Source organism: Channa argus, chromosome 12, assembly GCF_033026475.1.
Source record: "Channa argus isolate prfri chromosome 12, Channa argus male v1.0, whole genome shotgun sequence".
NCBI lineage: Eukaryota > Metazoa > Chordata > Actinopteri > Anabantiformes > Channidae > Channa > Channa argus.
Window position 1 is genome coordinate 10,235,096 of NC_090208.1, and position 23,167 is coordinate 10,258,262.

General features: G+C 42.3%; 1 protein-coding gene across 1 annotated transcript; it reads left to right on the plus strand.

Annotated features, from left to right (window-relative positions):
* The first annotated feature begins 746 nt into the window (after positions 1-746).
* Positions 747-17,181, plus strand: LOC137138335 (B-cell scaffold protein with ankyrin repeats-like). Its single transcript, XM_067525436.1, has 16 exons — positions 747-804; positions 982-1,377; positions 4,650-4,792; positions 5,133-5,271; positions 5,363-5,505; positions 6,693-6,807; positions 7,015-7,211; positions 10,956-11,019; positions 11,234-11,470; positions 13,326-13,388; positions 13,884-14,017; positions 15,780-15,843; positions 16,005-16,034; positions 16,272-16,342; positions 16,472-16,506; positions 16,603-17,181. Exons 1-15 carry the CDS (start codon positions 792-794, stop codon positions 16,502-16,504), a joined length of 1,842 nt encoding a protein of 613 aa, XP_067381537.1. The 5' UTR covers positions 747-791; the 3' UTR covers positions 16,505-16,506; positions 16,603-17,181.
* Positions 17,182-23,167: the final 5,986 nt, after the last annotated feature.

Genomic DNA, 23,167 nt, shown 5'->3' on the forward strand with positions numbered 1-23,167 from the left:
GTTCATCTTTTCTGTTTCTTAGTTTCAATGTGGAGTTCTTCCTACGCTAGCTATGCTCGTTTCAATGCAATTAATGACAAAATATGCAATCAAGCAAACATTATTCCAAAGTTCTTTTTCCAAGCTGACAAATGTAATTATACAACCAGTGACCTTTTTCATAGCACCGTGCCAACCTCCTCGGCAAATAAACATTAACACATTAGTATAACTTTCACTACACATTTATGAAGACCCCATTTGCATATGAGGTTTGGCCTGGTGGTTCAGTGGTAAAGCATCGGGTTAGGATGCAGAAGGCCACGGGTTCGTGTCCCCGGATAAAATTGTAGGGTTGTCGCCCAGCTTATGCCAAATCAATGTGCGGATCACGTTCCGCTGTGGTGACCCCTGAAGGGAACAAGGCGAAAGCCGCTGATCTGTGCCAGCACCAGTGACATATTACCAAACGAATCTTGGATGAAAAATGGTGGATTTCCGAACCCACACAGTCAATTTGGGAAATTTCCCTCATTTTAAAATTGCACAAGTGCATTGCGTTCTGGTGACTAAATTACTCTGAATTGCTTTAATTTGATTCGAGTTAGAATGACATTCCTTTGGAAAAACACAACTTCCCAGCCTAACACGTTCATTGTCACCAGAGCCGTGATGTTAATTCAAAAAACAAATCGCTTCTTTGTCCATTTTGATGTAGCAGGAAACTTCCTCAACTGAGCCCCTCCTGACAACAGCAGTGCTGTTTTCCATGTCACTGTAAGTAAGACCTGCAGACACACAGCACTGAAGCCATGAGCCAGGCAGGTAAGCTGAACAGTTGTGTTCTTTTTTACAAACTCTTTTGCTGTAAGTATGTTTAGTAGCCTAAATTTGATTCAGTGAAATTCGTGAAAAAATTTGCTTTTCCGTGGAATATTAAAAACCCATTTATTAATGTGGATTTTTTTCCACATTGGAACAAATTATATCTTTTTCTTGTAGCAGCGGAGTTGCTAATCCTCTATAAAACAGAGGCAAAGCAATGGGCCACCTACCTGCAGTCAGTCTTCACGGGTCTCATCTCAGAGGCTGGGATCTGCCTCTATGACATTGCCGGAGTGTCCGGCCGGCGGGAAGAGTTCCTCAGGCTGGCCCATTATACCTGCAAGCTCCTGATTCTTTCCAGAGACCTGCTAGAGGGTCTGTGCCAGGTGCAGCGCTTCTTCCTGGCCCGTGTGTTGAGTCCTGCCTCTAATGTGGTGGTGCTGCTTTGTGGGGTGGACAGTATGACCCCACTGCTGGAGCTGGTGCCCCTAAATGGCAACGAGTGCCTGCAGATCTCAAGTGAACAAGACGTCCATGAGTACCTGTCCACTGTGACTGAGATTGTGAGAAAAGGTATGGAACTGCCTTCAAAAGGTTTGGTTTTCTTTCACTTTTCTATTGCTCTTCTCTCAAACATCCCTGACACCCTGTTTGAGTCCTTTATGAGGTTATTTTGGCCTTAGATATGATTTTGTGCTGGCTGTACTACAGACAGGAAAGAAATGTGGACCCGTGAGGAATAATAAATCTCACCTCACATTCCCCACTATGCTGCATAGTTGAAATTCTTTCAGAACACGCACACTACTGCAGCTTCTATTTACCAATCATTATGATGTTACTATAAATTTGAGTTAAACACTCAGCTTCAAAATGATTATATAGGGGATGCCACTGAAATTTTTTATAAAGGTATCAGCTTCACTCTGTATCGCCAGCAACAAATATCCCAATGCATGACAGTAGTCAGACAGTAGACAGCGGTAGACAGGGTGAAGCTCATTTTTGCAATTTCTGTACACAATCGCCCTCTTCAACATGCCTTTTGTACAAGACACATTCCATATGGTTTCCCTCGCTGAATGCGAGAGGAAAAGAATGCTCATTATTCGTGAAAGTGCCTGAGCGGCGGCTTAGGAACCTGCTTATTCACTTTTTTTTTTTCTCTGAGAACTGTTTGCTGAAGATTGACATCCTGTAATTTTTAGCGCCAGCTGCAAAGACATCTTTGGTGAAACTGTATCTCTCACCTCATCTCATCTGTCCTGCCAATTACCATCTGCATCCATCCCTTCTTCTTCTTTCTAATTACACTATCTGTATAATATCACAAGGCGGAGGAAGGGGGGGCTGTGTTTAAACAGGTGAGTGTGCAGGAGGAACATGCAAATAGTCAGCTCTTCCTCTTTGGCCACCACTGATTACTCATGGCGAGCCATGCAAATTCAAGTGCACTCTGCATCACTCCATTGCACTGATACGATGAAGTGGTTCAGGCCAGGATCCTACGAACAGTTATATTTTAACCCTAAAGTACCTTCACTTTTCCAAACAAGATTATTCTGTTTCGTTGTTGGCACATGCAATAGACACGTAGTTGCTGGATGAGCTTTAATACACAGGTGGAGAAACAGGCAAATGAAGTAGCATCTGCTACCCTGAATGCAAATTACAGGAGTGTTAATTTCCTTTTCTTTACATTTCTTTCAAATTCTTTACACTGCTAGAGTCTGCAGAGTTAATTTAATTTTAACATGCTTAAGCTAGAAGGTTAAATGGTACAATTTAAACCCAACTTACTTTAGTCTGCTGCCATGCAACGTAAGGCTAATATGAATACAAAAAGTGGATTCTTTTATAAACCTCATGATGGTTGGGTGACAAGTAGGTTGGGGATCAAAGACTCATCTACTTGCTAATCTTTTTTTACAGCCTCATTGAGTTTATAACTCACAAACACTAACTTTATGAGGTCACTTTAAGAACAAACTAAGCTAAGAAGAGCTAAGTGTGATAAACGTAATTAAAAATTCAAAGTTTAGTGGTGGTGGTGTTGAAGTCATGCAACCATGCTGTGGTTCTTTAATAGCCTAACAATACCTTTTTACATATGCACTTGTATTTTGGCTTCAAAAATCAGAAAAGCGGTGAACACTTGTGAACGTTACACGTAGCCTATCATAAAGCTCTGTTTGCCATGGAGCTCGTTTTCTGCAATAATCCTACTGCCAATGGAAAAATCCAATTGACTTTGTGTCAAGGGAACCGTGAAGATGTTAACTATTGGGTCGACCTAAACGGAAAAAAGGAAAAGACAAAGAAAAAATTCATCTCTAAGGCTACAGGTGAGAAATCTATTATCAATTAAACCTAATCACACAAAACAATGAGAAAAGAGGCGATTGCACAAATTGTGCAGTCTGGAGACCCCCCAAAAGAGGAGAAAGACAGAGCCAACACCACATAACCAAAAGAGGATAAAACAGAAGCCTGTGCGTGCGAGACGACAACACTGTCATCAGTGTCACTGCTGCACATATCCCTTGCGTAGTTTGTATATGTCTGGAGGATTTAAAACACTCAGGCATAATCATCCCTGAATGACAACCACATTTATTTCTCATGAACTTCCACTTTTCCACAACATGAACAAAAGCCATGGCTGCCTCTACTCACAATAGTGCACTGTATTTATCATTTTGTAGTAGTGTCACAGTGTTTAATGCCTGTAACTCTATCAACTATCTATCCACTTCCAAAATGGAATTTAAAAAAAATACCGTACATGGCACGTGCACCAATCTACTGTGCTAACAATCCCACAATGCAATGATCCCAGTTTTGGAGATGAGAAAATTACTGTTGCAGGATTCCCTTTTAATAGCTAAGGATGTTGGATACATGTATGCATAGTTTAGAGGCATTAGCTTTAATTTTATTATGTGAAGTGCCTTGAGATGACTTCATTGTGAATTGGAACTATATTAATAAAGTTAAATTGAAAGAAACATTTGTGTAGACTGTATGTGTCAAGCAGGAACTGCAACCGAATGCAACCTCCACAGAATATTACACGACTAGGGTTCGAACATATCCGAGTGCTGGCAAGGCTGGTGATCAGGAGACCCAAGTTCTTTTTAACAGTGAGGGTCCTTTATGCCTAGAGTGTTGAAAAGACAGTTAAAACCCCAAAAAGATTCAGATGTAATACAAGCGAGCAGTCTGTGGTTACACAGCCTCATACGCAGCGACATGTGATACTCTCTTTGCAGAGGTGGTAGAAGTACACAAATTTTAGTACACAAAGTACACAAAGATTTTACTTTAGTAAAATGTAAAACCACTCCGCTAAGAAACAGATTTATTTTAAACAATACTGATTATTCAAAGGTCACTGTTGGTGCTGAAATTCTCACTTTATGTGCTGACAGGTGATTAACTCAGAATGATACATCAGCATTCATCATTAGTTCACAATGTTTTTTTTATTAAAAAACATCTTTTTTAAATTTTAAAAGCACAAGATGGTATTAATGTTAATGTTGTGCCTGATCAATGTATATAGAGGTGGGGTTTAGGGTGGACCTGTCCAACCTGATACAGTTGCATTTTATTTTGAGGGGAACTTGAATTTGTGTAGCATATCTTATTCGTACCTTCTCACATTTCGCTCAAGACAACTTCCTGGTGGCGCTGGAGGAAAAATCAGCAGCAGCAATGTCAGTATCTGTCTCTGAAGACAATGAACATTTGTCCAAAATGTCGACTGGTGCCGTTTGAGTCATGAGTGTAGCCTGGCTAAATGCATGTATTCAGGATGCGGTTGAATATCTCATCTTTTGTAGGCGTGTCACCCACAGCAGCAAATGTCAAAGCTTCGACACATAAACCACCAGGATCACAGCAGGAAGTTAAAATATCGCCCTTAAACGGAGCCTCCAGTGTCAGATCCAGCATTGTGGTTGTTCCTTCCAGAGTTGCCTGCAGGGTGAGACATACATGTAATACAGGGGATCCCAACCCTGGTCCTGCTTGTTGACCCACTGTGTATTGCCTGGACATGGTATGTTCAGTCAATCAGAAGCTGAAGGATACCATCTTGGATTAGGGTGGAAGTACTAAAGACAAAGAAAATTTGTACACATGTAATCCAGGTAATGAGCGGTGGCTGGGGCATTAGTTGGGTAGGGGTAGATGGAAACAATCAGGACACGGGGCCTTGAGGACCAGCGTTGGGAACCACTGATCTTGTCAGTAGCAAAGGTTCTACTTTTGTTCAGGAAGCAGTCCTCACATTGGCTACAGTGACCGTACCCTGTCTTTGGCAGAGCGCCGTGGAGGTGTTCATTCTTTTGAGAAACGAGGCACTTGGCGACGAAAGTGACATCGAGTTCACCGGTAAGAATCTCACAGTGAGAGTGACGCCTGTCCGCTGGAACAACCAGTCCCTGTGTATCAATGCACCAGGTGAATAGCATTGTATTTAAAGATGAATGTGTGATTAAAGAGATACGCAAGTTTGCAAGTCTTTTGTCCTGCCCGTGTTTTTCTTTTGCAGATTTTCCAGCAGGAAACGTAGACGTAACTGTGTATAGTAATGGAGTACCACTGGGCAAAGCACAGTTGCAGTACTACAGTAGTATGCAGGAGATCGCTCACCTTCTGCAGAGCGTGGCACAGCCTGTGGAGTTCATGTGTCAGGTAGAGCGACATTAAAGGGCCGTTTCACTTCGAACAATATACACATTTCTTTTTTTTACTGTCAAGTCAGCTGCGGTGTGTAGTCACATTGGGTTATACTTCGTCTTTGGTTGCATAGAAAATGTGTCTTCACATTATCTGAATTTAACGAAACTGGGAGAACGTAAAGTTACATTGTGCTGAACTAATTGTTAGAGGAATTGGGCGCCGTCTCGTGAGGTACGCAGCCTGCTTACTGCCTGATACTTCGGTTAGCCTACACCTTTGTGTTTGTCTAGAAATGATGGAAAAGGTGGGAAGAGACGAAGGGGAAGCATCTGGATCCTACCTGGAGAAATAAATAGCAAAATCAAGCAACAGTATTTAGTAAAACTATTAAAGATTTACAAAAATGAAAAGTTTTCCAGTCAACATTTGTCTACAACAGCCACTCGCAGAGGTTTTCACAGCCTTGCAAAATGTTGAACCCAGTTTGCAAAGCGCATCAGAGACGTTGATTACTATTTCAAAACTTTATATATTTAAGGGAGAAGAAGCTGTAAAACAGCAGTAAGCATCCTTTGAAACTTTCAGCACTTTCAAATGTATTCAAACAACTCCAGTCATTGATTTAGCGGTGTAGGAAATCCATTTAAATGCAGTTCTGTTCTCTGTCTCTCCTTAATAAAAGTAGCTCCTGTGAGGCACTTTGAATGTGTTATATTACTTAGTGACTCATTGTTATGTAACTGAGTTACCAAAAAAAATTAGTCAATCACCACTGCCTCAAAACACTGCTCATTATCGATCCACAGCAACCCATTAGAAAGACGAGGAAATCCAGAGGACAAACCGAATCAGCATATTTCTGCTGATCCTTATGCGTGCTGGGTTACCAAGTCCTTCCTGAAATTGAAGAGACTGCAGGCTTCAGCCATCTTTCAGCCACGTACACTTGATTTGATTAGGTCTCTTTCGCTGAAGAGGCAAAGTTAGCAATGCCAAAAAAAAAAAAAAAGGAATTTGGCCAGAGGGTTTCAAACTACACATCTGGACTGGAATTTACATTGTGTCTATTGTGCAAAGTATATTCTACTGTTGTCATTAGGAGCTGCTTTTGCTGATTCATCAAATTCAAATTTCAGGGGCTCATTTGTTTGTGTTGTGCTTGCTACACTTCCTTTTTTCTATTATTATCTGGATTTCAGGCTCTCCAGGTTTCTTCTCTGGAGAAACTGGATCAGAAGTTGGCCTCCATGCTGTTGCAGACTATGCCCACTGGAGGCTTCCAGGGTCTACACTGTACAAACACACCTGAGAGAGGTACTTAATATGCACTTTGGTTTATCAGGTAAAAGCCAAAGCCTGGTGCAACTTTCCTAAATCTTTCTTCAACCTGAAAACTGGTTGCTAACTTTTCATCCTTAAACTGTCCCTAATTCATTACTTATTAATTCACTTTGTTAGTGCTTCCAGTTTGAATTTATTCTTCAACTTTCCTAATCAAAAACGGTCCCTTTTCCACATCAGAGCTCCACCGTACAGATGTACCATCGCTCCTCCACTTCGCTGCTCAATTCGATTTCAAAAGTGTCTCCAGCGTCCTCCTGCAGTGTCCGGGTGCTGAGCGAGCGCTGCACACAGCCAATCGCCACGGAGAGACGGCCGCCGAGATCGCCAAGAGCCACGGGCACGCAGAGCTGCACGTCTTGTTGAAAGAAACACTGGTAACTACTTTTTCTCATCAGCTACAGTGCTTTCTTTCTTTTTTATGAAAAACTATCGATATGTTGTAGCCTGCTACAGCTGGAGTGCATCCTTGCAACATGCTAGAAGGTATTGATTTATCTTTACTGGCCCTTCACACAACAAGACATTTGTCAAAATGCCAATATAATGACAACTATGTCCTCATGTTTTTCGTGTCCTGATTGTAATCTGATTAAAACCATTATGTGATCTAATGTGAACTAAAATGCAATGGGCAGTTACCTGCTGACAGATGAGAAAGCAACACAAGGCAACCTCACCCAAAATAATGTCTCAGCTCTGTCGTGGGTCAGTTAATGGTGGGATGGTGACACCCCCTCCTCATATTCTGAGTATGTTGGGCCTGTTAGGTTCCTAATGGAATAACCCCACAGAGATTGGAAAGGCTGTGTTTGTTCATGCATGCACAATGACTCACCGCACAGGTCGCCTGCATACATTCAGACAATTAATGCGCCCACCATCATCAAGATTCTCCCGCACGACGACTGCCATTTTCTCGTGTTTCTACTCAACGTCCCATTTCGGTGTACGGATGCAGTGACACAAGAGCACTGCCTCTCACTCATTAATGAGTGGCAATCCAAATTTAATAGATCCCTTTCATGCGTGCACATCGTTTTATATGATAAACCTGGAGGACACTAGAATCATAATGTTCTTTCCAATGCTAATTTCATTAGGCAGCGAGGACATTATCATTAAAAAAACATGATGCACCCAGTGACACAGCCACGATGGCAGGTTTAAAACATCACGTTATTTCTGCTGTGGACCCGCGACACTGTTCAACATAAACACAATGAAGACACAAATGGACATTTTTGCATGCACGTGATCTCATCGATCTTATTGTCAACACTGTACGTAGCATGGTGTTGCTGAAACTGTTCAAAACATCACGGTGGTTGGGGTTTGGTTCTTGCTCCTTTTTTGCACAGCACTTTCATTAACTGATCTGCAATGCTTCCCCCACCTCCAATTAATCAACTCATGATGCATCAGTGATTTGGGCGTCAGTGTAGCGGCACTCTGTCAATAAATCCTAGATGGATCACTCCCCTGCTTCATACACAGGCTGAATCACTCACAGGGCCTGCGTCAGATCCACTAGTCTGCCCTGGCACCACATTTCTTTGTTAATTAGCTGTGAACTGCTCCAGAGGGTAAACTGAATTATTCAGAGAGAACATAACTAGCATGCAAATATAGAAAACGCTCCGCTGTTATCTACGATGTTTATGTCCTCAAATGGCAAAATTGTGCTTGCTCATAGTAATTACTAACACACACAGACATCGTCCATATTTAATATTTTAATACTGTGTCACACATTTGGCTGCGTGACACTTGGCAGTTTTTGCAGATGGACTGCGCGTTGCTACCCAGATTTCACTGTGTGCTCTCAGATGAAGAGCGGAGCTCGATAAATGGAAATTTGCTTGGAACTGTACGGCGGCACAAAGACTACAAAGAGCAATTGACGTGCAGCCTGCCGTGTTTAAGCACAGTACAGTATAGTCTTATCCAAATGCACAAAAGCCAAATTTGGCCACGCCATACACTCTGGTCCAAAGATTTGCTGCTTCCCGTGACCTGCTTTTGCATGTTAGTCAGTAACTGCATCACAATTGTTGTCGACAAGCTCCAGAGATTTGTTTATCATTTGAATGCTACGGTCATCGTTGTTCTGAAACAAAAAAAAACCTGTTTTCATCCTTCAGGCTTCATGTTGCTATGTTGCAGAAGTACAACACGGCAGAGAAATGTTTACACGCAATCAACCATCTGGAGTTAGATTGAAGTCACGCTGCTGGTTCACCACTTACAGTAGGTTTAAATGTAAATGTGTCCAACCACATTCATGACTGCGTCCCCGAGTTTAGGCACCAGCCGGATGTTTGTCATTGTGAGCATACAGGTGCTGACCGCCAGCATCATCGTGCTGAAGCCTCACAGATCCACTAGTTCCAGCAAGCTACAGGACTTAAAATACGAGCATGCAGATAACACTTTGCTGAGTAAATATAGTTTGAAGTGTGAAATGCTCGCTGAGCTGACCACTTTTTACTTTCCCATGCCAATAAAGAAGTTGGACAGCTTTTTACTTAAGTGATGGGTTTAGTGTTACACCCAGTCACTCACACGCAGTCTGCCATGCATCTGAGAACCACCACCCGCACTGAGGACCAAGATCTGCCAGTCGGCACCGTGGCCATTTCAGTCGCTGAAAACATATTTACACCCCTTGATCTATTTACTATCCCTTATTCTAAGGTTCACTGGAGATCTGTTCTCCCTCTAACAAAATCACCATGCCTGCTGGGTTTTTTTTGTGTGTGTGTTTTTTTTTTTTTCTGTCCTGAAGTGCTGCGGCTCGGATTGCGGTGGTGAAACTGAATTTGTCAGGAATGCCTGAGGCTGCTGCAGTGTCAGACATCTGTAAAATGATTTAGTCCTTGCGGTTAGTAAATAAATACCCCTCCCTCATCCAGAAAATACCACACTGTGCTTCAGCACAGCATCCATCTATTATAATTCAATGTTCAAGCTGCGTTGGTAATTAACCCATCCTGTCTACCTGTTGGGCCTGTTATGAACCGCTACTGTTAAGTAATGCATTCATGGCAGCCAATAAGTAATTTGCAGTACTAGGAACATTGTAATATTGTTAGCGACTCGTGAGTGGCTGTGTCGCTTGGAAACTGCACACAGTGTGTGGCAGTTTAAATGGAGGATATCTTGATCAAAGTGAGCCGTAGCTCACTTTGTATAATATATAATAAGATTTTAATGATATACTCTGCACTGACTTACATTATTGACTGAGAGTTAATTTAGATCACATCCTCTCAAAGTGCAAACACTGTGAGACATTTTTATGTGTATCATTATTGTGAGTCTTTTGCTATAATGTGTTTGGATGCAAACTGCAAAATACAGCTCATTTGGTTCCTGCCTGATTTCAAAATGATTGACACAACCCTTGACTCGTTTAAAATTCAGCATCAATTGTAGAAATATGGCAGCAGATTGAGATCCATATCTCACGCTATTTATGGATGCAGTCTAACTATCAAACAGAGGGTCTTGAATTGTTCACTAAATGATATGTTTGGACTGAAAGGGGAAGATTGTCTGATTTCATAATTACCCTGTTCATACCCCTGTCTGTCCCTCAACATGTTATTAGCAAATAGGCCAACTCTGCAGCAGCCTCGCTGTCAAAGGGAACAGTTTTCCCCTAGTCAGGGCAGGGTTACTGCACACCTCTCTAACTCCTGTCACAGCCGCAAAAGAGCCTTTTCCACGAGTCGCAATGTGACGAGAAGCCTCGGTTAACGATTCTGTCGCATCGTACACGAAGATGCTGTGTATTTAAGGCTGGTGTTGGAGGCAGATCTAAGCCTGTAGTGTGACAGTGCTGAGTGCATAGTCATCTCAGATTTTATCTTACATTTTTATGCCCTTGCAAAGAGGATACTGGTGAGAAAATGAGCCTGCCAAGAGGAGATTCACATTCTTGCCACAATTACAATCCTGCATTGCATCACGACTTGTCAAATGCATGAATACGTACAGTACAGCTTCACAATAACAGATTAAACATTGCTTTCCCTTGAATTCTAAATGGCCTCTATTGAGATGTTCGTCATTCGGAAGACGCATAAAACACTTCCCTTCATGCTCTGTTGTTGCAGAATATGTTCAACTCCAGCGAGGACAATGGGGGTGCCAGTGTATACGAAATGATGTGCACCGCAGGTAAGTGAGGCGCTGATGGGAAGAGGAAGGAGGACAAAGGAAAGCTAGTAATGAAAAGGTTTTCTTCCCCCAGCATATCATTATGCTTGAATATTTTCATCGTGCACCATGTAGAGTTGCTTCCGATTAGTCGTGTAGTGACAGGGGCAAAAACAGCACGCAGAACTTCATCATGACAGTCAAGCACCAGTGCAGTAAACACTTTGTGCATTAGGGAATCCTTCCACCACGGGTGCACAGAAAGAGCAACAAGGAGAGGAGGACAAGGAAGAGAAGCAGGAGGAGGAGGAGGAGGAGGAGGATGTCTACGCACCACTGGGGGTGAAAGATGAATATGACACCATTCTGAACTCAGCAAGGGCAGTAGATGTTGCCAATCGCCCACCTGCGCCCACACCTCGGCCTCTGAGCACCCAGGTGAAAGAGGATAAAACCCCTTACATCACTCAGGGTAACTTGTTATTCTTTTTTCCTTTTTTTTTTTTTTTTTTTAAATTGCAAACATTGCAAAGCTGATTTAAAGTAGAAACAGTACAGTTATGAAAAGTATGTGAAGGGGAGTTAGGGAGATCATGTGGGAGGGAGGAAGTGCCTGGAATGTGCACCGCCATTGTCAGTGGAGTGCTGCTCAATAGAGTGGAGCGGCGATGCAGTTTGTTTTGATCCCACAAACCATAAGAACACGGTCGCTCTCCCCACTGCAAAACAAACAAAAGCCAGCAAAGAGGAAGGCGTTGGCCTGCGTCAGGAGCCCACACTCCCTAACTGTTCAATTTCGGCAGCGTGAATATTTCATGAAGACGAAACATCCAAAAGTGACTGGTGTTATTAAGGCTCATAAATCATTAAACAGCTGCCACGTCTCGTTTTCATCCCGCAAATGCAAACATGCTCACATGCATGCACAATTAAGTATTATTCCATCGGGTATCACTTGTGCATCCAAAACACACAAGAATGATTGCAATTGTGCAACAGGCACCCTTTCCCAATTATGCAGCTTTTTATTGAGCTTGCCTGTATCCACTGAGCCAACCCGCTTCCCAATGGAGCTTACGAAGCAAAAAAAAAAAAAAAGAAAGAAAGAAATTGAGTGCACCACTGAACTCTCTGCATCCCAACCATCCCCTCAGTAACAGAGAGGGAACTACCGGGGCTGCCGTCTGCAACCAATCTTGGCCAGACCAGGGCCAAGTCAGCCAGAATAAGTCATTACACATGTTTTCCATCGTCCTTGTCCCCAGAGCACACAAGAGAAAGGAGAAGGGATTTTGAGGTTTCCATCTATTGGGACAGCGAAGCTTCAAGCCACACAAGGATCACATTTTGCTCCCTCACTCCTACTGCTGCAGTGCAAGATGTGAGGAGGAGATGTGAGGAGAGATGAGGCTTGATGGAGGATTAGGCAAGAGGCCAGTTAGTGGAGAACACAGCACAAGTGGAAACAATGAGGCGTTTTCGCTTGTTTGCAGACTAAAATGCTGAAACGTTAATGAAATGCGATTGGATGAAGACGTTTTGAGGCATGTAAAGTGTGCTGAAATGTAACCCACCAGGAAGCAGTTACTAGACATGTAAACTACATATGCACAAGGCAAAAAAAAGTCACAGTCACTAGTTTCTCCACTCACAGTTTGATTCTGAATTCAGTCTTTAAAGTCCTTAAAGGCTGGTGCTGTGAGCAAAGCAAGAAAAGGGCAGGCTGTGTTTGAACATTTAGTGGGAAAGGAGAAGCGCTGTCGTGGAGGAAGTAGTCAGAGGTGGGATTATCTTGCAGGGTGTGGATGTTGAATTTTAATCCAGTGTTGGTCGCACAGCTGCAGCTCCACCACCTCTAACAGCTAAACAGTGTGCCCTTTCATTCAGAGTGCTCAGCGGCAAAACCAAAAGAATCATTCACACCAGCTAATTCAATCCAGAAGGGATTTCTGGAGTGAAAGGACAGTTTTGTCTCTGAAATAACAAATGTGGACGCTTGCACTTTTGTAGCTGTTCAGATTCCATTGTTTTTCTGTATTTTGGACGAGAGGTTGGAGCCAAACTTTCTCTGGAGCTTTTTACAGTTTAGTTTGACACTGCGAGTGCGTTCAGTTTAGCATGTGGCTCCATCTTGTGGAGAAGTGGTTAAAGTGCAGATTCGCAGAAAATTGTCCAAATGTTACACAATTTTACACATTTCATAATAACTGTAATAATGATAATAATAATAAAGAAGAAGAAGATGAATGAGATTAGGAATGGGAATAATAATGTTATTATATAATCTATATATATAATATTTACCAGGAGCTAATCTGTGTCTACAGTTTTCAAGAAGAAGACAACTCCCCAGGAAGATGTGTATTCTTTTCCAACAAAACGAGGGTCAGGTAATGTGGACAAACAAGAAAAATCAGTCATGTAATGTCATAAAAGACAAATTACATATATCTATATATATATATATATTGTAAATTACTGTATTAGGCAGGAGACAAAAAATAGAGCTGCTTATGACACACAACAAAGGTCCAAGTCTGAAATAAACTGGGATAACAATGTCCAGGTCAACAGACTTGAGAGGTTTTATCTGAAGAGTATTAATGTTTAAATCATCACCCTCAGTTGTTTTCAGATGCATGATGGGCATTTGGTGCAGTCAGATTTTCTAAGCGTTAGCTAAGAAGAGGCAGGTGTTCTCATATATAATGAGGCCAGGTGGAACTGGGGATCGGACCACCAACTTTGTTTTCAAGGACACTTGAATAAGCCACTGGAAACCACGTATCAGTGCCTGAATCCATGTGCAGCTGTCCAATAGTTTCCAATATGGATCATTAGAGTATCAATTCTTATTGGTATGAAAAAGCTGAAACTCTTTGCAGCACAACGACGAGACGACAGCGTTTCTGCCGCCTATGACACCTTCGTGCCAAAGCAGGTGCAGAAGGCCGGTTTACCCACTGTGGACGAGGCTGCACGGCAGCAGATTTACAAGAGGAGGGATCCCACCCAGAAGGTAGTGTGTTTGTTTTTGTGGGGATCGGGGGGGGGGTCAGAGGTGCTGGGGACACCTGGTGAGCAGGGAGAGAATGGCAAGTGTGGCATGAGAGACAAAGTCAGAAAAAATGTTAAATTACACTTGTCATTCGATGACCTGCCCCAGATGTGACATGAATGATCATAAAATGAAGGATGGCACAATTTCATTTTTTTCGTAAGTTTCAAGATTCTGGAATTAGTATGATGAGAAGGAGCCTGGTTTGAATTTTTTATTTGTCGTTTTAAGCATCTATCAGCAATTTGTATTATAAGTATCAAACGTTAAAGAACTTGTTCAAGAAAAGAAAATCCTCCCCCGCTTTATTTTTCTTTCCACAGGTGGACAACTCGATAACTTTTAAATGTTTCCTTAAACATAGCTTAAAACTGGTTCATGACGATTATCAGTTTTCAAGGTTATAAGTACTGAACCAAATTACAGCATAAGAGACGTAAAAAAATAAAAAAGTAGGGCTCTACTTTCTTCTAGCCTCATTTCCTTTTTTCTTGCCCTGAATAAACTAATGGCTCTATCAAAGCAAAGCATGAAGTTTACAAATGCAATTTAAATGAGAATGTGCACATCTTAAATGACATAGAGACGTTTAAAGTGCAAGGAATCAAACAAATAACTTGTTGCATTATTGTTGTTTTACACATGAACTGCTACACAATATGATTATACAGATGTATCAAATTATTATTATTTTTACTTGTTCCATCATTGTCATAAATCAAGGAGGAGATTTATTTTTTACTACTAATAATGTATGGTTCATTCACTCCCATCTTGGGATGTGGCCCCCTCTGAAGACTGAACCGAAAAATACTGGGATTGTGAGATAAACAATAAAGGAAATGTAAAAAAAAAAGTCTGCTTCACACTTTTGAATAGATGATTTGAACTTCAAACTCTAAATTATAATGAAACTATGTGGGATGTTTAAGAGCGAAATCACTCGCAGAAATCTAAAGATGTGTTAATAATGCAATATTTAGTAAAAGTTCATGATATTGTACGTTTTCGATGTGAAACCTGGAAAGCAAATTGTAACTATAGCCTCTTATAAATCACCACTAATCACATATGAGTTAGTCAATTGGCCCACTGGGTACGGGCCCAAAGGTCCCTAGAGGTCAGCAGGGGTCATGGGCCAGAGCCTCTGAAGTCACTGTTCACAGTTCGTGTTTGAAAGAGCTGAATGTAATGACACAAAATGGGCAGAAATAAATGCAGAACAGCTGCAAAAAGAGGATTATTGACTCAAAAATTAATTGAAACGGACTAAAATAGATAGAAAATGGCCCAAAACAAACGTAAAATATCCACAAACACACTCAAAACAACTCTGCCTCTGTCCGGGCCCCTTTTCTCATCATCCCATTCATGCAGATGTGTTGCTCTGATATGGAGTGTTTGTGTCAGACTGGTGAACATTCAGTAAATACAGAAAAGACTCACGTGGGGAAGAGATAATACCAGTACTTATACTAATAACATCTGTGAAATTGACTTCACTCGTTCGTTTTGCTCCGGTTGTTGCGTATTTAAACATTTTTTTTGCAGACGGTCAGTTTTCCGCCAGACGTCCATGAAGGCACCAAACACATGCAAACCCTCAATCGGATCCTTTTTCTCAGCCAGTGCAAACATGAAACAGATCACGCACGGAAATCTTGTCAGGTGTAAATAAATGGATGCCGGCCTCTTGTTTAAGCCGTGAACTTTGTCTCCGCAGGAGACGCTGAGTCAGCTCAGAGCCAGTGACACCAACAGCAGAGAGGACAATGACAGTGTCTACGGTAAATATTGCTCTCCACCATCCTGGATATGTGGGCTAAACTTTGACATAAAAATCCACAATGTGCAGCCGAGGAAAAAGTCAAACAGTAATAAGCAACCTCTTAACAAATGACTGTGTTAAACTGCAAACTGGCTTAGAGACTCTCTTCTCTCTCCCCAGATAAGATCAACATTGTTCATCACACGCCGAGTGAGTCTTTAAAAACTTATCTCCGTGTGCAAAGAGAAAAACCTGTGTTTGCATGCCTTTGAACTTCCTCCAGTCCCAGTTGCAGTGATGGGGAATTAATCCACAGGGAAGCCCTATTGCATCAAATCCCCAGTGTTGTGTTTTGATCCAGTGAGCTTCCCCGTGCACTAAACGGGAGTCTTTTAGTGTCTGTTGCTGAACAGTTCTCCGTTGCGATGTTGGATATTTTCTCCCCAGGTGTCACGGTGAAGGAAAACCGAAGCAGGAACCAGTCGGATTTCTACAGCAAGCCACTTAAAGGACAGCATGTAAGTTTGCTTCACAATTCCAAATGAAGGCTCAGCGGAAATGTGCATAAGCACGTTCATCAACAGCTGAGGTCACAGTAATCGAACACTAAAAACTCAGTTGTGGTGCTATCTTGAATTGTTTTGCAGTCGAGTTTCTTTCGGAAAGCGGACAAACGCTGAAGGTAAAGATGCAAATAACCCAGGTTTTCATTTACTTGCCATGAAATAATCTTTTATATTGATTAAAACCACGTATTTTGTTTTTTCCATTTCTACAGGCACCATCTCCCAACAAAGAATTAGCCCTTTCAACTATTGTGTTGGCTTAATCGGTTGGAATGCATCAGCATGCATTATCTTTTAATTATATTATTGTGTTTATTTAGTAATTCAAAGAAAGACAGGACCCCCTGCTTGCCCCCCTCTTTGTTCAGCCTAAAAGTAACGTCTGGTTTAACGAAAAGAACCCGATAAGTTGCAAAATTCCCAGTTTTCAGTATCATTTTAAACGTCATTTAGTTTTTAATTGAAGTTTTTCACGTCTATAAACACACAGTTATATTAAAGGCAATTTCTCATCATACACAGAAGTTAACTTGAGTGGACGTGTGCATCATTCTGTCTGTGCATCTGAACAGCTGAGAAGATATTTGATTTTCCCGAGGATGTTTCAGGGAATCCCTTCCCACTGTAGCCTCTAGAGGATGCTGTAAATCTAAGTATATTCATCGGCCTTCACTGTTCCTCACAACCACAGAGCACCTGACCATCACAGAAGCATCTGCTCCTGATAACTGCGAGGCCAAATATGGAAATGTGATTCCATTCATGTTTGTGAATGTACACAGAAAATAAATAGAAATACAAAAAACATGTGTTTAAGATTTGTTTTTAGTTAACATTAGCAACGTCCGCTTAGTTCATGTTGAAGTGTTTGAGGATATTATAAAAACTGGCAAAACATTAGAGCCCAGTTGACTGGGATTAATAGAAATGTTCACAGAGCAGTGCTGTGACAGCAAGTGAGAGAAAAATCAAGGTCTTTCCCTCACTCTGTTCCGTGCAGGCACTTGTGTTTGAAAATGGCTCAAATAATAAGGCTCAAATTAGGAAACATTCTAACTACATAGCTATGTCACAAATCCAATTTTTTCTGTGATTTCCAAACCTATTCAGGAGCTCGCACACTCCGTCCCACACACACAGAGACGCCGGTTTGTTAGTGCGGCGCGGCCTTTGCCTGAGTGAATGAATAAGGGCTGCATGGGGAATTCAGCGAATGTGTGGCTAAATCCAAGCTCAGTCTTGAAACCCGGGCAGAGGCTGAACCGTGTGCCAACAAAGCAGCTGGGTACACGCCGGGCACATTTTTCTGTTCAATCATGCTCTTTGTGAATAATATGTATTAATGCCATCCCTACTAAGACCTGCCAGTTAGCCTTTGGAGATGATCTGGATTCAGGACCCCATGGCATTTGAGGCATATGTTTGCCTGTCACCTGCTGAGTATATTTCAGTCTGTGCACCAGGCGCGGCCACTGATATGGGCCTTGATTCATTGTGTATGCAAATATCTGAGCACCGCCACAAGAAGCAATTCCCCCGTCGCCGTGGGACAAACACATATGGAACTTTATGAACAAACGCTTCTATATGTGGGCAGCAATAGATCAAAGGCAAGGGATTAAACATTTACTGTTTATATGAACCCCATCGTCCGAGATGTACACGATCAAAAACGCTCATCAAAATATTATTTAGTTGAAAAAAGGGACAAAAACCGAGCCATATATCCTCTAAATTCTATATTTAACATTTAGTGGAAATTAACAATGTGCCTTTGTTCGAGTGCTTTAGATGTTTCCTACTTTCTACTCTGGAAATTATGGCATCTAACCTGAAACAAATGAACACTCAAAGGCTTTACTTTCCGTGGTGGTGCAGCTTTTCTTAACCTTATCTTAAATCTACAATAGTCGACTTCAGCCTAGCACTAGCGTGAGACCTGGAGTTAATCCACTCTGCTCCGCCTGGGCCTCCCTCTCCCTGGTCCGCTGTGCTCTTTTGCCATCTGCCAAGTTCTTGCACAGCCCTTCAGGTATTAGTCAGTATCGAGTTACAATAAATAAGAATTCTGCAAACAAACAAATTGTAATTTCGGAATAACAGCTTTGGAACATATTTCTACATTTATTTTCATAACGTAGCTTTAAGTAAGTCAATACTTTCCACTGCCTGCATTATGTGAACAGCCTGGTGCTGAATACAACCAACGGCTTTAATTACACTTCTTTAAAGCGGCGTTTATTTGATTTTTGCCCCCTGCTTTACATCATAATGCTGAAAAGGTAAATGCTTTTGCTTCTTTTTAGCACTAGCCTATTCGCACATATAGGAATCGCAGGGAAACCGTAGCATCTTTTTATATTCCCCTGGTCCCTCTCCTTTTAGCTCTATTTTTGGTCTCCACCAGGACGTTTACTACTGCCAGTTGATGCCGGATAGTACTCTCCAGATTTGAACGTAACGTTGTAGCCCACGCAACCAAAACAAAGAGCGGAACGATGCCTCAGTGGTTCACAAATCTGAAAGGAACTGGTGTTGGGTGATAATTGACAGTGTGTTTCTTATTATGAAGGACTCCTTTCATGCTACACGGAGCCATTTGACCCACAGTGCAGCTTTAAGTTCCCTCCAGCGCTGAGTAGAAGTATTAAATATTATGCATCATCAATTCAAAATTATATAAAAGCCTTGACAGACTACCCAATTGGATCTGCTCTTCCTCTCTATAGTCAGATAGGGGAGCGACAGGATTACACAGCCACTGCATCAATAATAATATTATGACGCAGCTCTTGACTGGCGATGGCCTCTACCAATTGAAACATGAAAAAGCTGTCGCCTCAGTCATCCGCCGAATCCTCGCCGCATCCCAGTGACACCGCTGGTTCCGCACGGCTGCAGAAACACTCCTGAGAGGACAAACACTAGAATAACTTATCAGGGATAACTAGTCTACTGAAGGAGCATGCATTGCATAAACACAATCGTTCAAGAGTTCTCCATTATACACCTTGGCATGCATGCAACACACACGCACACACACACGCACACACACACAGGGAACACACACTTCCCCTCCTCGCTTGGTCCTCTCTCTGGCCCTGGGATTAGGGCAGAGGATTGTGCACAGCTGCTCCCCAACATCCCCGATAAAAATCAGGCAATTTCACAGTCAGTGGCATTCTTTCATCCACTAATCCACGCCCTGCATACAGTATAGATGAACCTCACTGCGATGAGAACAAGCTGTTCCGAGCTGACCCCCCGGTTAATGTGGACACCTTCGATTGGCTACAGACACACTGATCGACTGAACTGTGTGGCGCGGGAGCAGGAAAGAAGTGTCCACTGATGCCACATATTGACCCTCGCTTCCTTTTTGGCCACTAATTAGGCGTATTTGTGACTAAGAATAGCCATTAGCTTGGCAGGCATGGATTAATCAATTTTTAGCAAAACAAAATTGCGTTTCAATGCGTATAGTTTGTTAAATAGGGTCTTTTTTCTTTTTTTTTAAATCACTACTATTGTTGATTCAAATCCTTTTACACCACTAGAGCTAGGTTCCTGTGTAAAAAGTCCACTCCTAATAACAGCCAAGACAGGAGCAGTGTAGCCATCATTTATAGAGGCTTTACTTAATGCATTCCCTTAATCACCGTATGTCATTATTCTTTGTAGGTTGTTCTCTTTTCAAGTCATTCACTTGACCCATTTTGTCTGATCGCAGCCCCCATTTGCAGAGTGATTCTTCACCCGAGTTTAAAGAGGCAACAAAAAGGTACTTCAGAGATAGAGAAAAGCATGAATCAAAAGGCCAGGAAATGGAATTCACTGTACAAACGTCGGGGGAATTTCAATGTCCGCCAAGGCACAGTAGAGCTCTGTTCGGTCGGCGCAGGCTGCGGGGGTGAAAAGAGCTGCAGCCACAGCGGGACACGTCGATTCTGACTTGCACACAGCGAAAAAAGCCAGAGCCAGCTCTGTTTGTTTAACAGGCAGAAGACCCAGCTGAAGGATGCCGCAGCTTTGACGTGATAACAGGATCATTTTTTGCTCGTGCTTTTGGATGCGATGGCAGTTGAACAAAGGGGAAAGTTTCCTATTATCGTTTTTTGATTTGCAAATTGCAAACATAAAACACAAAGTGTATAACTCAGATTTCTAAGTAAATGAAGGGGATTGGAGCAGACTATGATGTATGAGTTTCTCTCCAAAGGGACCACTCCCCTTTACAAACTTTAAAATACTTAGTGGGTGTAGTTCATATTGAAAGTGAGCCCTTAACCTCCTCCACAAAGGTCAAAGGTCAGCACACTTGGGACTGGTCTTACTCAGAGACACCTCATAGGAATTCTTGTTGGACCAGGTCTTATGATAATAATCCGATTACATTAGCTATGTCACACATCAAAAACATTTGCCACTATACATACGGAATTAATTTACCACATACAATAAATTATTGTATTCCGTGTGAGATTTGTCTGTACTTTTAGCGCAGTGCGACGTAGCTCTGTACACTTTCAAGGCACATTTTACTTTTAATTTTTACATTGCGTTTTTTCTTATTATCACCAAACTATGAAAAGACTCAAAATGCTCACAAACATCGATGTTTTTCACTGGTTATGAGAATTTTTACGACACACTGTTGCACTGTAACACTGATGTGTCTTTCATATTTTCGTAATCGATCAAACAGAATTTATAAGGCCTTGGGAGTTTCGGTTTATTGTTGGTTTTGGTGTTTTCCTTTGATATCATAATATATCATTTGAATCGGCTTGTTAACACTTTTAGCTGGTAATTACACAGAACTGACGCTCTCCCAAATGATTCTAAAGACAGTGTATGAAGCCTAAGGGTTGTTTATCTGATTAATGTAACATCCAGTATATGTTTTTGCATGTGGAAACATGTTGGGAAGTGATAATTTTGTCCCATTGTGATCTCTCAAAAAAAAACAAAACAAAATCATACCAAACAGGCTTATTAGGCTTTTTACCCAGAGCACAAGCAAACAGATGATTTACACCCACAGTGTGCTTGTTGTGCCGTCAGGTTTTATCACTTCATGTATCAAGAGATCTGCTGATGGTAAAACGTGTCTCTGTATGAAAGTATAAACAACAAAGACAACGGTGAAGGTGAGAGCGATGCCACAGGTGTTGCTTATTCATTCAACTTCTGTGTTGAACACCGGAGAGAAAAGCTGCAGCGGTCTCAGATCACCCTCCATCTATCTCCTCTTTAATGATGGTGGAACCGCAGCTACACCCTGATTGATGTCGGTGAAGACCGGCAGCACCACGACTGATCCTCTCACCTCTCTCCGGAACACGCCGCAGCCAGCATCTGCTAAAAGGGCACAGGTACGCTGTCCCGCGCCCTTGTCCCGTCCCTGTCTTTTTGATCGGGGGCCAAGAGCGACCCCGCAGAGCCTGCCAAGGACCTCTGTCTGTGGGCCCCAGGCACCAGGCTCAGGGGCCCTCGCTGGTTTCTCTGCTTTTTGAGGCTTTGGGAAGATTAATAGGCCTCCTCTGTAGAGTGCCTTTGTGAGGCAGCGCCCAGGCGTGTTCAAGCTGTTGGGTTTGCAGGAGACGAAAGCAGCAGCGGCTAATTCCTCTGCAGGTCAGTTTGTCTGTTGCTGCTCTGCATTTTCAATGACTCGGAAAGGTCACATCCGCACTGGATAAGCCTGCGCTGGAGCCCCACCAATTTAAGATACACATCCTCGAGGCATGTCCAAACCTAACGACCAACGGGTAACGCACTCCGCGTCAGGAAGCGGCCAAAATTGTTGAATCTATCTTTATCAATGCTGGGATTCTGACCCAAAGCTCCTTTTTGCACACATTAACCCACAGGACAAAACCTGCAACCGCAGCTGAACAATCACACACAATGCCGCTTGCCACCGGTTTAGTTTGGATTATGGATTAACGGTGAAAACGAATGACAACAAACATGCAAATGTACATATCATATTTGCACAGCCGTTTTTAGCAGGGGGTGTTAATCGTACGCAAATATGTGGGTCACCATAGCGATGGGTGAGCATCATTGGAGCTTTGTGTGTCTCACACAAACTCAAGCCGTGCAGATTCTGCGCAGGAAGGTTTTTCCTCCTCTCATATTCTCATACACCTGCTTCAAATGCCTAAAAACCTGAGCCAAGAATTTTCTTGAACGTACTTTGAACTTTGAATTTAACACCAGGAGAAAAAGTTGTTTTCTTTTTTCCAAACTAAACGTTTCAGAATTTTATGCAAAGGCTTTTTGGCCTGAAACCATTTTAATGATTTTTCTTCTCACTTGGTTGCAGGTGAGGGCCTTTGATTCTCGCCATGTCACGCCTCCAATAGTGCAGCCACCAATAACAGCCTCTCTCACCCACACACACATAACGTATACGCACACACACACACACACGCACACACACACACACACACACACACACACACACACACACACACACACACACACACACATATACTTCTGGCGGCTCCAGGTGCCAGGGTGTGAAGGGATCAGCCAATCCCAGCGCTCGTCTGAAGCTGGATGGTGGCCATCGTGTTATTAAAAGCTACGGGTGAGCTTTGCAGCTCGCCTCTCCTCTGCACTCCAAACACTTTATGAAAAAATAACTTGTGAAACAAAACATGGTCGGGTAGTGGGTAAGCTTCCCACGGGGAATAAAAATACATCTGAGTTTTCAGCTAGTTGTTTAATAAGCCAATGCGCCGAACCACTCTCACCACCCATTTGTATGAG

Bases quoted from the DNA above. Each gene is read 5' to 3' on its own strand.
- LOC137138335 (XM_067525436.1), top strand. The intron at 11,471-13,325 runs GTAACTTGTTAT...CTGTGTCTACAG, and splicing joins AACCCCTTACATCACTCAGG to TTTTCAAGAAGAAGACAACT. The intron at 15,844-16,004 runs GTAAATATTGCT...CTCTCTCCCCAG, and splicing joins GGACAATGACAGTGTCTACG to ATAAGATCAACATTGTTCAT.